General features: G+C 47.7%; 1 protein-coding gene across 1 annotated transcript in view; it reads left to right on the top strand.

Moving 5' to 3' along the window:
• Positions 1-13,604, top strand: part of macf1a (microtubule actin crosslinking factor 1a) — a 132,397-nt gene that overhangs the window by 39,636 nt on the left and 79,157 nt on the right. Inside the window, 18 exon segments of the mRNA XM_061254720.1 lie at positions 787-891; positions 1,255-1,350; positions 1,723-1,848; positions 4,143-4,295; positions 6,836-6,990; positions 7,252-7,378; positions 7,931-8,114; positions 8,666-8,832; positions 8,924-9,102; positions 9,339-9,477; positions 9,817-10,010; positions 10,292-10,451; positions 10,607-10,690; positions 10,931-11,038; positions 11,219-11,317; positions 11,583-11,732; positions 12,047-12,138; positions 12,631-12,766. Coding sequence (XP_061110704.1) covers positions 787-891; positions 1,255-1,350; positions 1,723-1,848; positions 4,143-4,295; positions 6,836-6,990; positions 7,252-7,378; positions 7,931-8,114; positions 8,666-8,832; positions 8,924-9,102; positions 9,339-9,477; positions 9,817-10,010; positions 10,292-10,451; positions 10,607-10,690; positions 10,931-11,038; positions 11,219-11,317; positions 11,583-11,732; positions 12,047-12,138; positions 12,631-12,766 — 2,454 coding nt within the window.

The raw sequence follows: 13,604 nt of genomic DNA, 5'->3' as shown, positions 1-13,604 counted from the left end.
TGTGGTCCTCCGACACACACTCAAACACTGCTAACACTAATACACGCAAACATTACTAACTCAAACGCTACTCACACTCGCACACACAAACACCACGACATGGCTCAGGCAGTAAGAGCAGTCGTCTGGCAGTCGGAGGGTTTGCCGGTTCGATCCCCCGCCCGGGCTGTGTCGAAGTGTCCCTGAGCAAGACACCTAACCCCTAAATGCTCCTGACGAGCTGGTTGGCACCTTGCATGGCAGCCAATCGCCGTTGGTGTGTGAGTGTGTGTATGAATGGGTGAATGAGAAGCATTAATTGTACAGCGCTTTGGATAAAGGCGCTATATAAATGCCAACCATTTATTCACTTCTAACGCATACTCCAACACTAGTAACCCACACACAGACATGCACGCAAACACACACACACACACACGGGCGTAGTGTCTCTGGGCTTGCTCCCCATCCACAAGTCACACACCTGCAGTCAATCTAATAAATTAACTGCCTTAATGATTATAGTCCTCAGCCTTGCAGCCAGTCCCTCACCTAATTTTTCAATTTATTTGTCCAAGGCCTAGTCCCACTTGCCACACCGTGACACACATACACATACACACACACACACACACACACACACAGTTAAACTTTCAACAGCAGCCATGAGGCAGTGAATTACTGTGCAGGTAATGGCAGGAAGGCAGTGTGAACATGTGGGTAGAGATAACAGAATATTTATTATATATTATTTCTTTGTTGCTATTGTATTCTGATCAACCTTCCTGTCTCACCCGTTTCCCCCAGGACATGATGTCAGAGCTGGACGAAAAACAGGATGTGATGCGTTCCCTACAGGAAACAGCTGACCGCCTCTGTCTGGAGAATCACCCAGCCAAACAGACAGTGGAGGTAAAGTCTCTGCTCCCTTTTGGGAAATTAGTTTTTGGTACTACTGAGTTCATTTATACGGACATGTAGGAGCTGCGTTCTGTGAAGAATTGCCTCATATACCTCTCTGTATTTCTGCCAAGTAGAGCCATCTTAGCTACGGAACCCCCTCTGATAACCCATAGATGACCGCCATTCTGTATTAATCTCTCAAGTGTAGAGGAACGCATCTCCTATACTCATTTCATATCAGTTTATTCGCCCGATTTCTCAGCTGATCAGAATTTAATTTGATATTCTTTTAATGAGGGGTATTTTTGTATGGAAGGGCCACAGTGTTTGGGATGTTGGTGTGTATTGACGAGCTGGTGGCTCTGTCCCTAGGCCTACAGCGCCGCCCTGCAGACTCAGTGGGAATGGGTCAGGCAGCTGTGCCTTTGTGTGGAGCAGCACCTGAAAGACAACACCACCTACTTCCAGGTACAGCCTCTCCCCTGGGCTCACAGAGCAGGACAGAGTGTGTGCAGTACAGGAACTGTGTTTAGATTTCTCTGCATCTTATTTGCCCTAATTCACCGGACTTACAAGGCAGGAACAAAGGTTTGCTAGGTTCTCTGATGTTGTGTTACAGTACATTTTGTTGTTGTGTTAAAACTGGTTAAATGAAGACCCAGAAAATAGGTTGGGTATGCATTCACAAAGCAACATGGATAATAACAGTAACAAATAGGAAAACAAATTAAAGACACTCTATTAACACAGTCCATAATACTACTACTACTACTACTACTAATAATAATAATAATAATAATAGTAATAATAGTAATAATAAGCTGTGCTGTTGTCCCTCAGTTTGTGAGTGATGTGAGGGACTGTGAGAGCTCCCTGCGGCAGCTGCAGGACACCATAAAGAGACAGTACACCTGCGACAAAAACAGCAGACTGGGCAAGGTGGAGGACCTGCTGCAAGACTCTATGGTAATAGTTCCTTCTTGGTCACCCCCGTATGTACACATTCTTATACACACCCACACTCAGACTCACACACACCTACTCCTGATCTCCTCTGCAGTCATTTTCATCCACCTCGTTCTTCCCTTGTGGTCTCTTCCCGTATGGTCAGCTCCAGTTATGCAGTCACATTTCTATTTTCTCCTCTAGTTCCGTCGCAATGTAACCATGGTTTTGAAGTCAGAAATGTGCTGATATGTAGTCATGCTTTAATGGATTAGTATCAATTTTAGATGTCAAGTTGCTATTTTCGGCTAGTGTCAGAACCATAGACTGTAGAGAAATATTGGCCAAGTGCCTGTTACATCACCCACTGAATATCATTGGGCTTGTGAAACGTGTTCTGAAGCCCAGGAAGTCAAGTTAATCGGCACCGCCATGTTGTGCGCAGTAGGGAAGCGGAGTGCGGCTCCTCCGCTAAGCGTGTGTGACAGAGTGACGTAATCTGTCCCTAATTCGTCCATACAAAGCATTACTGTATCGTCCTAATGACATGATAGAAAATTGAGGGGGGGGGCGGGCATTAGATGAACAAAAAAACACAGATTGCGGCTACATTTTCTTGTGGGGAAAAAGTGATTGACATTGTATTTTGACCGCAACTGTACCATTGGCTGCGGGCGGCCTGTAGCGTAGTGGTTAAGATACATGACTGGGACCCGCAAGGTCGGTGGTTCGAATCCTGGTGTAGCCGCAATTAGATCCGCTCAGCCTTTGGGGCCTTGAGCAAGTCCCTTAACCCTGCTTGCTCCAGGGGAGGATTATCTCCTGCTTCCTCAAATCAACTGTACGTCGCTCTGGATAAGAGCGTCTGCCAAATGCCATTAATTTAATGTAATGACTTTACATTGAAAACGGGTCTGAATGACCTACACTGGAGCCAACCGCAGTGGCACTAGTGAGCACCATCTCTCACAGTCTCACAACATGACCAGGAAATGAGCATCAGAAAAGAATCCCGGGTCTGGTGGCTTGGACAGAACCCACAGTAGAGCATAAGGCAGATGGCTCTGGAGCAGTGAGCGGCCAGCAGAACAGTGGCATTTCCGTACGGGCCTAGGGAGCGATAGAGATAACTGGCATGGGCATGTTCACCCGCCGTGGAGCGGATAATCCGCTGATTGACGGCTGAGTTAAACCAGGAAGGAATAGGAGAGTGCCCAGTAATGAAAGCAGCAGTGAGTGATGCCTGTTAAAGACGTGATGGTAACCGTGCTGCTGACCCCTGGTGGTGTGGAGTGAAAGCTCATTCAGGGGTATAAAGGGGTGAATGCCCTGTTTAGTGTACTGTATATTTAGGGATTTTCTACGAAAGATGACATGTTGATGGTCTTTAGTGTTCGCAGCTGGCTGTCTGTGAGCATGTTTGTGGTGAAACGGGGCGTTTTATATGACGGATGAATGCCTCGTGTGTGTGTGTGTGTGTGTGTGTGATGTGATAGATGGATGGTCTTTTGTGTGTGTGTGTGTGTGTGTGTGTGTGATGTGATGGATGTATGGTCTTGTGTGTGTGTGTGTGTGTGTGTGTGTGTGTGTGTGAGAGGGAATTAAACGGAGTTGAGCGCTCCAGTTCTCACCAGGAGGACAGATTAAATAGTATGACAGTATGACACCAGGTGACTACAATGTGCCCCTCACTGCAGCCACCAGTTCATTTGATTAACTGTTGTGCCTATTGAAAGGATGTTTATCTGAGTGCTCGAGCGCTTGCTGTAATAATTAAATTTCCGCTGCACTTCTCCTCACCCCCCTCGCTGTCCCCCTTTCTCTCTTTCCGTCTCCGCTCCATTCTGTACATCACAGCTCAGCTCAAATGGATTTCTCAAAATAGCATTGTCCGAATTGTAGCGTTGGCTTCATTATTACCAACAGTCACAGAATCAGTGTGCAGTAACGTGTAGCTAATGCTGCTTCCATATTTCCATTAAAATTGCCTGGATATTGCCAGTCAGCCGTTGCCTACCACAATCTTATCCCTCCCCCAGGAGAGAAAGGATAGGTGGGTTAATTCGAAATGGCATTAATACGTAGGTGTTACTCTAATGCAGGTTTAAATTATTCATGACAAGTAGAGCTGTGGCATTAATGTCGACTCAGCAGGTTGTGTCACTGTCACTAACATCACATATTCTAGCCAAGTTTAAACAGGCTCGCTTCAGCCGAGTGTCAGCAAGCGCAAACTGCAGCATCAGGAAGGCGCCGCCAATGCATGTCCTGGACTAAAAATGAAGTGATGTATTGCTCGTTTGGTTGATTGGCAGGAGGAGAAGGAGCAGCTGATTGGGTACCGCAGCACCGTGGCAGGTCTAGTGGGGCGGGCCAAGACCGTGGTTCAGCTGAGCCCACGCAACGCAGACTGCATGGTGGCGACGACCACGCCCATCCGGGCCATCTGTGACTACCGGCAGATCGAGGTATGCCATGTCCCACCCCCGTGCCCCCTGCCTGTCAGCTGGCCCTGCCTGGCTCAGACCTGCCCACACGACGCCTTTGGCTCTGGCTGTTATTCCCTCCTGGCTTACAGTGCTAAGGGTGCAGGTCCAGGGCTGGTTCTCTCAGGGATGACACTGCCTTCGCCATTTTGGCTCAAGTGCCGAGCCGTGTTACTTTCCAGTTGTGATCCAGTGATGCTTTATAATATTGCTTTCATTCTGAAAAAAACAATGATCGATGAAGGAAGAATTATGAACCTCACCTCTGGTGAGAAAATATATTATGATGTGTTGACCATTTGTAAGATAAAATGTGCAGTAAGTATTCTAATGAAAATGAAAGTCAACATTTTAAAACATCACTGGGTCAAAATGTGGAAGTAACGCCACATGGAATGTCCCTAATCTCGCAACAGGTATGTCAGGTATTAGGATTATGGGGAAAAGAACGCATACAAGTGTTTATTGTATGTAGCACACCACACATGGTTATATGCGGTTAAATAACCCACTGAGGTTTTTTAATGTGAGAAAAGTTTTATAATCTTTTATTTTATTTCAGTTATTTTATCATTTATCTTTTTATGTATTGTATTATTTTTTTAAATTTGGAGCCTATGAGTGTGCCAATGACAAACCAATTTTAAATCTTGCAGAAATTGTCCATTTCAGAGGAGTTTGTGGTGTCTCTTCCCTCTGTGGTTTGAGTGCAGACTCAGAGACAGGTGGAAGAGCAGTGATCGCATCAATATACTCCTCCTCTCTTTGTAAATGTGAGGTATAAGCAGTGTATTGAGTAGAGCTGATGTATATAGAGCCACAAGCTCCCTGTGCTATACACTAGCAGTCCTGGGTTGCTGGTTGTGATGAGTTTGAAACTTTCCATAACTGCCGCAGACCTGCTCCAGCAGTGGGTGTGCCAGCTAATGCTCAAACAGTTTCCAGTGTGCAGTACACAGTACAGTAAAGGACAGATTTGGGTCCAGTTCAAATGTATGTATATCTCTGGACATCTAAACGCCTCCCTCCCCCAACACACACACACACAACAGCTGTCGGCTCTGTCAAGCATGTTACCCAAAGATTGAGTCTACATAATCTACACAATGCCCCAAAATAACCTCTGTCTCCTCCCCCCCCTTCTTCCCTTTGCTCCTTCTCTCCAAACCATCCCTGTCTCCCTCCTTCCCCCTCTTCATCCCTTTCTCTCTCTGCCCTTCCCCCACATCCTCTATTGTGTCTGCGGGCTGGCAAGGCTAACACACAGGTATTGCATCCTCTTTTCTCCGTGCTCAGATTTCAGGCTGTGCACTGAACAGGACAGGGCACATGAGGACAGAGCAGAGAGCTGCAGTACCGCAGGGAGCCACTAGGGACCAACCACTGCAGCATTTTTAACATGTCACATACCGGCTGAGCTCTGCATAAAAACCAATCTGCATAAGAAATTGCTTTGCCGATAACCCAGCAGAGATTCATGTCTCAGGCAGGAATTGCTGAGTTAAGTAGCACTTTTTTTTGAGGTGAGGCTGAAGGGAGCTTGTAAATACAGACACCAGGCAGATCATTAAAATGTCCGATTTAATCAAACATGATGGCTAGAAGGTCAGGGGAGCCCGAGAGGACACACAGAGAAGCCCTTTGGAGAGAAGCCTCTGTCAGAGAGCTGGAGAAAGGGCAGAGTGATGTCCTCAATCTCTGTCATCACCTGTTTGTTTTTGTGTGTGGGCAGTGGAGGGGGGAGCGTTTGTTTCAGTAGCACAGGCTCTGGAGTTCCTTTGTGCTGCACTAAAATGCTTCCCCGCGTTCATAACTACCCCCAAGCTTCATGTATTTTATTTTTGTGTTTTGTGTTTTTTGGGTTCCTGATGTCAACGCTTTGCTTGAATCTATTTCTCATACATTTATACAGACTTGGCAATAGAAATAGATAAATAAATGCATCTATTATATTGTGTGCTACATATGCAAATATAGAGAGATCTGCTTCAGTTCATTTATGCCTGCCTTTGCTGCTTTGTTTTGGAGATGTAGAAGTCTTGTCAAATCCATATTTTCATATATGCATGGTATATATGAAATATTTGGCAGTTAATTTGAAATAATGGTTTCTGCAATGCATTTGTAGGAATGTTTCACATAGAAGTCTAGTCTGTTTGTTTAGTATACAGCACACACATGCATTCAGTCCAGTGTACTGACCTGTGCTATTAAAGGTAATAGTGTACAGATAGGCTTTGTTGAGCGACTCCAGGTTCTCACACCAACTTCATAATCTTTAATGTTATGAAACACAAGTATTTATAGTTTCTTGTGGAGTCAGTGGATTAGTTACTGTACATAACATTTTTCATTTTTTTCCCTTTTTGTCTCCATTTCTTGTTTCTTTCCTCTCCTTTTCCCTCATGGTCTGTCATCCCTCTGTCCTCCCATCTCCCTCTGTCCATCTCTTCCACCTTTTTTCTTTTTCTCTATCCTTTCTTCATATTCTTCTCTATCCCCCACCTCCCTCTGTCTCTCAGATCACCATCAGTAAGGGCGAGGAGTGTGTGTTGGAAGATAACTCCCAGCGCACCAAGTGGAAGGTCATCAGCCCCAGTGGCAATGAAGCCATGGTGCCCTCCGTCTGCTTCACTGTCCCTCCCCCCAACCAGGGGGCGCTGGACACTGCCACCAGGTACACTCCGTCTGCTTTACTGTCCCTCCAACCCAACCAGGGGGTGCTGGACACCAGGTACACTCACTCACATGCAAATGGACAAAATGCAGATACACATACTCATCAGTGCAGATGCATGAAATAATATTGTATGGACACACACACACACACACACACACACACACTGCAGAGCAATTCCTACTGAAGTGTGTTGTTCAGTTTAGAGATGTGTTTGGTATTTGGTGCGTGTCCCTTATGTGTTGCTTGTTGTATGTCCAGGATGGAGCAGCTCTACCAGAATGTGATGGCTCTGTGGCATCAGCTGCATGTGAACATGAAGAGTGTGGTCTCCTGGCACTACCTGCAGAAGGACATCAGAACCATTTCTTCTTGGACTCTGGACACGGTCAGAACGTGAACTGGCACTACTAATCCGTCTTGCATTTCTATGTCTTAGGTGTAATTCGTTTTTCTGTTCTCTCAAATAAGGGCAATGTGTCAGGTATATTTGTAGTTCTCTCCATTAAGGACAGTGTGACAGTATATTTGTAGTTATCTCAGGAAAGCTCAGTGTGCCAGGTGTTTTTTTGTAGTTCTCTCAAGAAAGGTCAGTGTGTCAGTTACATTTGTAGTTCTCTCAGGTAAGGACAGTGTGTCAGGAATATTTGTAGTACTCTCTGGTAAGGACAGTGTGTCAGGTATATTTGTAGTTCTCTAAGGAAAGGTGAGTGTGTCAGTTATATTTGTAGTTCTCACAGGTAAGGTCAGTATCTTTGTACTTCTCTCAGGAAAGGTCATGTATATTTGTAGTTCTAACAGGTAAGGACATTGTGTCAGGTATATTTGTAGTTCTAACAGGTAAGGACATTGTGTCAGATATATTTGTAGTTCTCACAGGTAAGGTCAGTGTGTCGGTATCTCAGGTCAGGAGGGTGACCCGTCCTCATGTGTCACACAGGTGCGTTCTCAGGCGCCAGCGGAGAGGCAACAGGCTCTGGATAACCTGGAGGCTCACCTGACGGACTTCCTGGCAGACAGCCGAGAGAGCGCTCTCTTCACCTCCGCCGAGAGGAGAGAGCTGGAGAAGGAGGCTGAGGACTGCCGAGCTCACTGCCAGGCTCTTCTGGTCTCCATGGAGACAGGTGAGCCAGGGACACCTCTACGAACTCAGTGACTCATCCAGTCTGTTTCCACCGTTTCTGTGCTCTGTTCTGACCTGTGTTATATCTGTGCTGATATGTCCACACTGTCTTCTTTTAGCTCTGCCCTTTATCTTCAGTTATTCTCTTATTTCTGTTCAAAATGTGCTTTGTCAGCAGGAAACACATTGCCAATGCATTTCATTTCCATCTCATCATTGAAAGTATGAAAATGTCAATTTACGGATATTGAAACTTACAGTTTACAGATACCACCCACTCACCATTCTGTTCTCCCTCTTTCTCCAATTTAATTTAATAATGCTTTTTTGGCATGACTGTATATAAACAATATTGCCAAAGCAATTCACAATGAAACTATTAACAATGACACATAAGACATTGGAATAAAATATATAAACAAAAATGAATTAATAAATAGCCAAAGCCAAGTTGAAGATGACAAATAATACAAACTGTAATAACAACAAAAAGTATTAACGATACAGATAACAGAGTGCCTGACTGGTTGTCTCTCTCTCCCTCTCTCTCAGTGGAGAAGGACGAGTCGGTGTCTCGGTCCTACCTGACGGAGTTGCAGGATATCAAGCGTCACCTGGAGCAGGCGGAGCAGAGGCTGACCAGAGGAATCCAGACCCCGCTCCCTAGCAACCTGAGCAGCGACGGTGGCGACAGCACCGTGCACATCACAGAGCAAGAGGTCAGTTCCCCCGCCGGCCCGTTCGACCCGCCCTCGGTGCCGTGGTGTCTCACGGCCTGGAGAGTAACAGAGCCGCTGGTGATTCCTCCAGACCCTGCAGCGGGACCTGGACGGGCTGCGCTCCAACCTGGGGGCCGTCTCCCGCCGCTGCGTCAGCTTCTTCCAGGAGAAGCCCTCCTCCGCCAGCGTGCCCGTGCTGCGGTCCGAGCTCAACGTGGCCGTCGAGCAGATGGATCGCCTGCACGCGCTGTCCTCCGTCTACCTGCACAAGTGAGTGGCCATGCACATCCGAACGCACACACAGGCACACGCGTATGCACATGTATACATACAGGTGCACATGCACACACAGATGTCTACACGTCTGCCAAGACGGTCACAGCTGGTGCATAGATGCACATACAGTCTCTCTGTCTTTCTTACCCCCCTCTCCCTCCCTCTCCCCCCCCCCCTCTCTCTCTCTCTCAATCTCTCCCTCTCCCTCCCTCTCTCTCTCCCTCCCCCAGACTGAAGACGGTGGATGTGTTGATGCGCAGTTCGCAGGCTGCAGAGAGTCTGCTGAAGAAGTTTGAGAGCCGGCTGAGTGAGGAGGACATCGTCCCGGCCGACACCAGCGCCATCCAGGCCCTGAGAGAGCAGCTGGGGGTGAGACATGCCCTCTGGGATCCAGTTACACACACATACATGTGTACATACACACACACTGAGACCCATACACATGGACACAGAGACAGACTCACGCGCTGGTTTTACACACACACACACACACACACACACACACACACACACACACACACACACACACACACACACACACACACAAACACACACACACACACACACATACATACACACACAAACAAATATGCATACACTGAAACCCCATTAAATTCACAGGGAGACCCAGGTACACTGTTGGATGATGACAGATGCAGTAACACACTGAGACAGACAGTGTGGTTGCTGACCCTCTCTCTCCCACAGAGGTGGCACTCTGACCTGGATGACCAGGAGCACGTCTTCCACTCCCTCAATGCGGAGGTCCAGAGGGCCCGGGAGGCAGGGGCCCAGCTCAGCCAGCTGCACCCTGACCGCAGCCCAGAACTGGACCGCTACCAGGAGAAAGCAACCCAGCTCTCTGAGAGATGGACCGGCGTGCGGAGACAGATTGAGACCAGGTGACTAGCACAGGGAGCGTTTATTAAACTGTATATTTTATAATCACTACTCTAAATGGTATTGCTGTACTATTGTAAAGACAGTGCTCCTCCAATATGATATTTGTAAGCTCAATGTATGCACAATGTTTTTGTCATATGTAAAATCAATAAAATCAACACCTGTGTCTTTTTTTCAAATTTAATAGATTTTTTTCCCCCTAACCATAAACAAGGCAGCCAATGACAACATGTTTTCAGTACCCTGGTGCTGCTCTTTTCTGACTGAGTGTGTGTTTCAGGCAAGCGGACCTGGAGACGCTGGGCTCTGTTCTGCAGCAGTACCGGGAGGGACACTCTGCTCTGATCCAGTGGATCGAGGAGACGACGGAGAGACAGGAGAGCACGCAGCCAGGACAGACAGACAGCAAAGTGCTGTCCGAGCAGCTCGCCCAGCAAACGGTACGCTGGGAGCAAGATAGAGAGACGGCTAGGAAGCAGGAAGGGAGAGGAGGGACAGAGAGGGGTGGTGGAGTAAATGAGGGGGAAAAGGATAACAGGAGTATCTGATGTTAGAATGACAGATGTGACATCTCTTGCCTCCCTTGTGTTTCCAGGCCCTGGTGGTTGAGATTGAACAGAACCAGGTCAAACTGGACCAGTGTCAGACACACTCCAAACAGTACTGCACCTCTGTGAAGGTATACAACAGCTGCACAAACAGGACTGCAGTCTCTGCATCCCTCTGTACACTTATACACTTATCTTACACACTTTTATCTGTGCCTGAAGTCTCTTGTTCTCTTTCTTGGCCTAAAATATCTCTGTGGTCTCTTGCACATTTGTCTTTTTGTGACTGTTTTTCAGTACTTCATTGATAATGACTGAAGCATATTTTGTGAAAGTGCTCTGGTCTCAGACAGTGGGTGTGTGTCTGACAGGATTATGAGCTGCAGCTGATGACGTACCGGGCCTTTGTGGAGTCGACGCAGAAATCTCCTGTGAAGAGGAGGAGGATGCACTCTTCATCTGATGCCATCACACAGGAGGTAGGCATGAGCACTGGGATGGAGGGATGAGACCAGGTGAAAGGGAGTCGATGTGTGTATTTTCTTAAGTCTGTATATGGGACTGTTGACTTGTGTGTATTGGGTGTTTTGCCTGTGTGTGCTGGTGTGTATGTAGGTCACCGTACTGTGTGTGATTGCCTTGTCTACCTCTTGCTTCAGTTCATGGACCTACGCACACGCTACACGGCCCTGGTCACCCTGACGACGCAGCACGTCAAGTACATCAGCGACGCCCTGAGAAGACTAGAGGAAGAAGAGGTACTGTAGCCTTTCCTTTTCTCTCCTTTACCCCTTTCCTCTCTTTTTTCTCTTTTCAGTTCTCACACCATTTCCCTTCCTCCACACACTCCTTTCTCACCTCTCTTCTTTGTGGTTTCATTCTCTGTAGCCTTTATCCATGCCTCATCTCACTTTTTCTCTTTTTGTCTTTTAACCAGTCCCTCCATTTTCTTTCTTGGGCTTCTGTCATATGTGCCCATGTTTTGCCCTACGCCTGACATTGTAATGCCCTTACCCCCTGCAGAAAGAGGTGGAGGAGGAGAGGCAGGCGCACGTGGGGCAGGTGACTGACCTGCTCTGCTGGGTGCGGGGCCTCCAGGAACGAGCCAGGGGACACAAGGGGACACTGGCGGAGGACCCCAAATCTGCAGAGTCATCATTGGCTGCACAGCAGGTAGGACAGGGCAGAGAGCAGGAGGACGGGAAAGGCTGAAATACTACTCAGCAGTTTTACTTTCCTGCATTTACAGTATAATCCTTTCCACAGCAGATACTGTAATTCAGGGAATATTTGACAGTTAGCAGGGCTTGGCATGTTACTGAATAGCTGTACTTTACTGGTATGACACTATTTGAACACTGAGCCCTCTGGTAAGGTGATTAATATGTGATCAATAGGAGAAAGGCTGGAGCACCATGTTGTTTGAATGTTGAGTGGTTTTATCGCTGCTTTTATATCCAGTAAAGTGCTGGTTGATTTCTCCTCAGGCCATCAATGAGCAGCTCGCTGCTAAGAAGGAGGAAGTGGCGGAAGCTATCAGGAGCACCCAGGTCTTCCTCAGGTCTAAACAGGCCAGCAAGTGAGTCCTGTTCACTCACATACATACACACGAATACAACACGCACACACTACACACCACACACACACACAACACACACTACACGCCACACACACATGCGCACACTACACACATCAACACACACACTCACTCACACTCATACACACTACACACACTCACACACACACTACCCACTCTGTGCGCACACACACACACACACACACACACACACACTCACTCATGCACACACACACTCATGCACACACACACACACACACACACACACGTTCATACCCACTACCCATACTACCCACACTACCCACACTACACACACACACACACACACACACACACACACACACACACACACTCACACGACACACACACTAACACACACTCACTCACTCACACTCATACACACACAAATGTTCTTACACGCGCACTATACACACACACTCACACACAAACACACACGGTCTCTCCCGCACGCTCTGACCGTGGCTCTCTCCTCAGGTTGTCCCCAGAGGAGCGCGCCCATGTGGCCTCCCAGCTGGAGGAGCTGACGGACACCTACGGCCGGCTCTGCCAGAGCTCAGCCTCACAGCTGCAGCAGCTGGAGGAGCAGCTGGCCAGAGAGGAGCAGCGCAAGGTAGAGCCTGGGGAGGGAGGGCCGTCCAGGAGACTAAACTGGGTCGCTGCCCATTAGGGTCTCTCTGTTACTCTGTGCTAATGCAAGCGCAAACGACCAGGGAGCCTGCCTCTAGGCAACGCTTTTTAAATGTGTTGCTATTAATGTTTGTCTGCCTCAAAACACAAGTTTTTGTTCTAATGTGTCCCTGTCAGGGGGAATGTCTGTGTGCGGAGTGCGTGTGGACTGCGTGTGCCAGTGTGCAGTGTGCTGCATGTGGCGTGTGCCCCGTCACGCGTGTTTGTTTGAAACCCATCCTCAGTATTAATCGGCTCCATCCAGCACATTGGATCAATGCAACTCCTTTTAATAGTTTTGTTTTAATAGCATGGAGTGTGCTGCTATCACTCACTCTCAACAGAGCGCTTCTTGTACATGTCACCCATGTTCACCACCATTATCATCAACCACATCCGCTTAATCCCTGCTCATCAGCCCCCCCGTGTGCTAGCTGTGTGGTATTGCAGAACTTTCTCATGCCACGCAGCCTCATGTAGCAGTGATGTCATTTTGGTAGTTGTAGAAGCACCGTGGCACCATCAGAGCCTCACGTGGCTGTGTCCCTCACACCTGTTCATTTTGCTCTATCTAGCATAGCACTGCTAGATCACATAGACCACCTCATTTAGAGTTCTCAGTCATGTTTCAGGAGGGCGTTCCAGCCTCCGCACATCCTCCATGGTCACCCGTTCCACCATACACAGTCCCTGTGGCCTGTCACCTCCACTCCACCCCCCCGCCGGTGTCACACTCCAGTCAGTCATTGTGTAGTGTTTTCAGTCATGTAGTGCCAACATGG

This window comes from Conger conger, chromosome 9, assembly GCF_963514075.1.
Source record: "Conger conger chromosome 9, fConCon1.1, whole genome shotgun sequence".
Taxonomy (NCBI): domain Eukaryota; kingdom Metazoa; phylum Chordata; class Actinopteri; order Anguilliformes; family Congridae; genus Conger; species Conger conger.
This window is presented reverse-complemented; position numbering and strand designations above follow the sequence as displayed.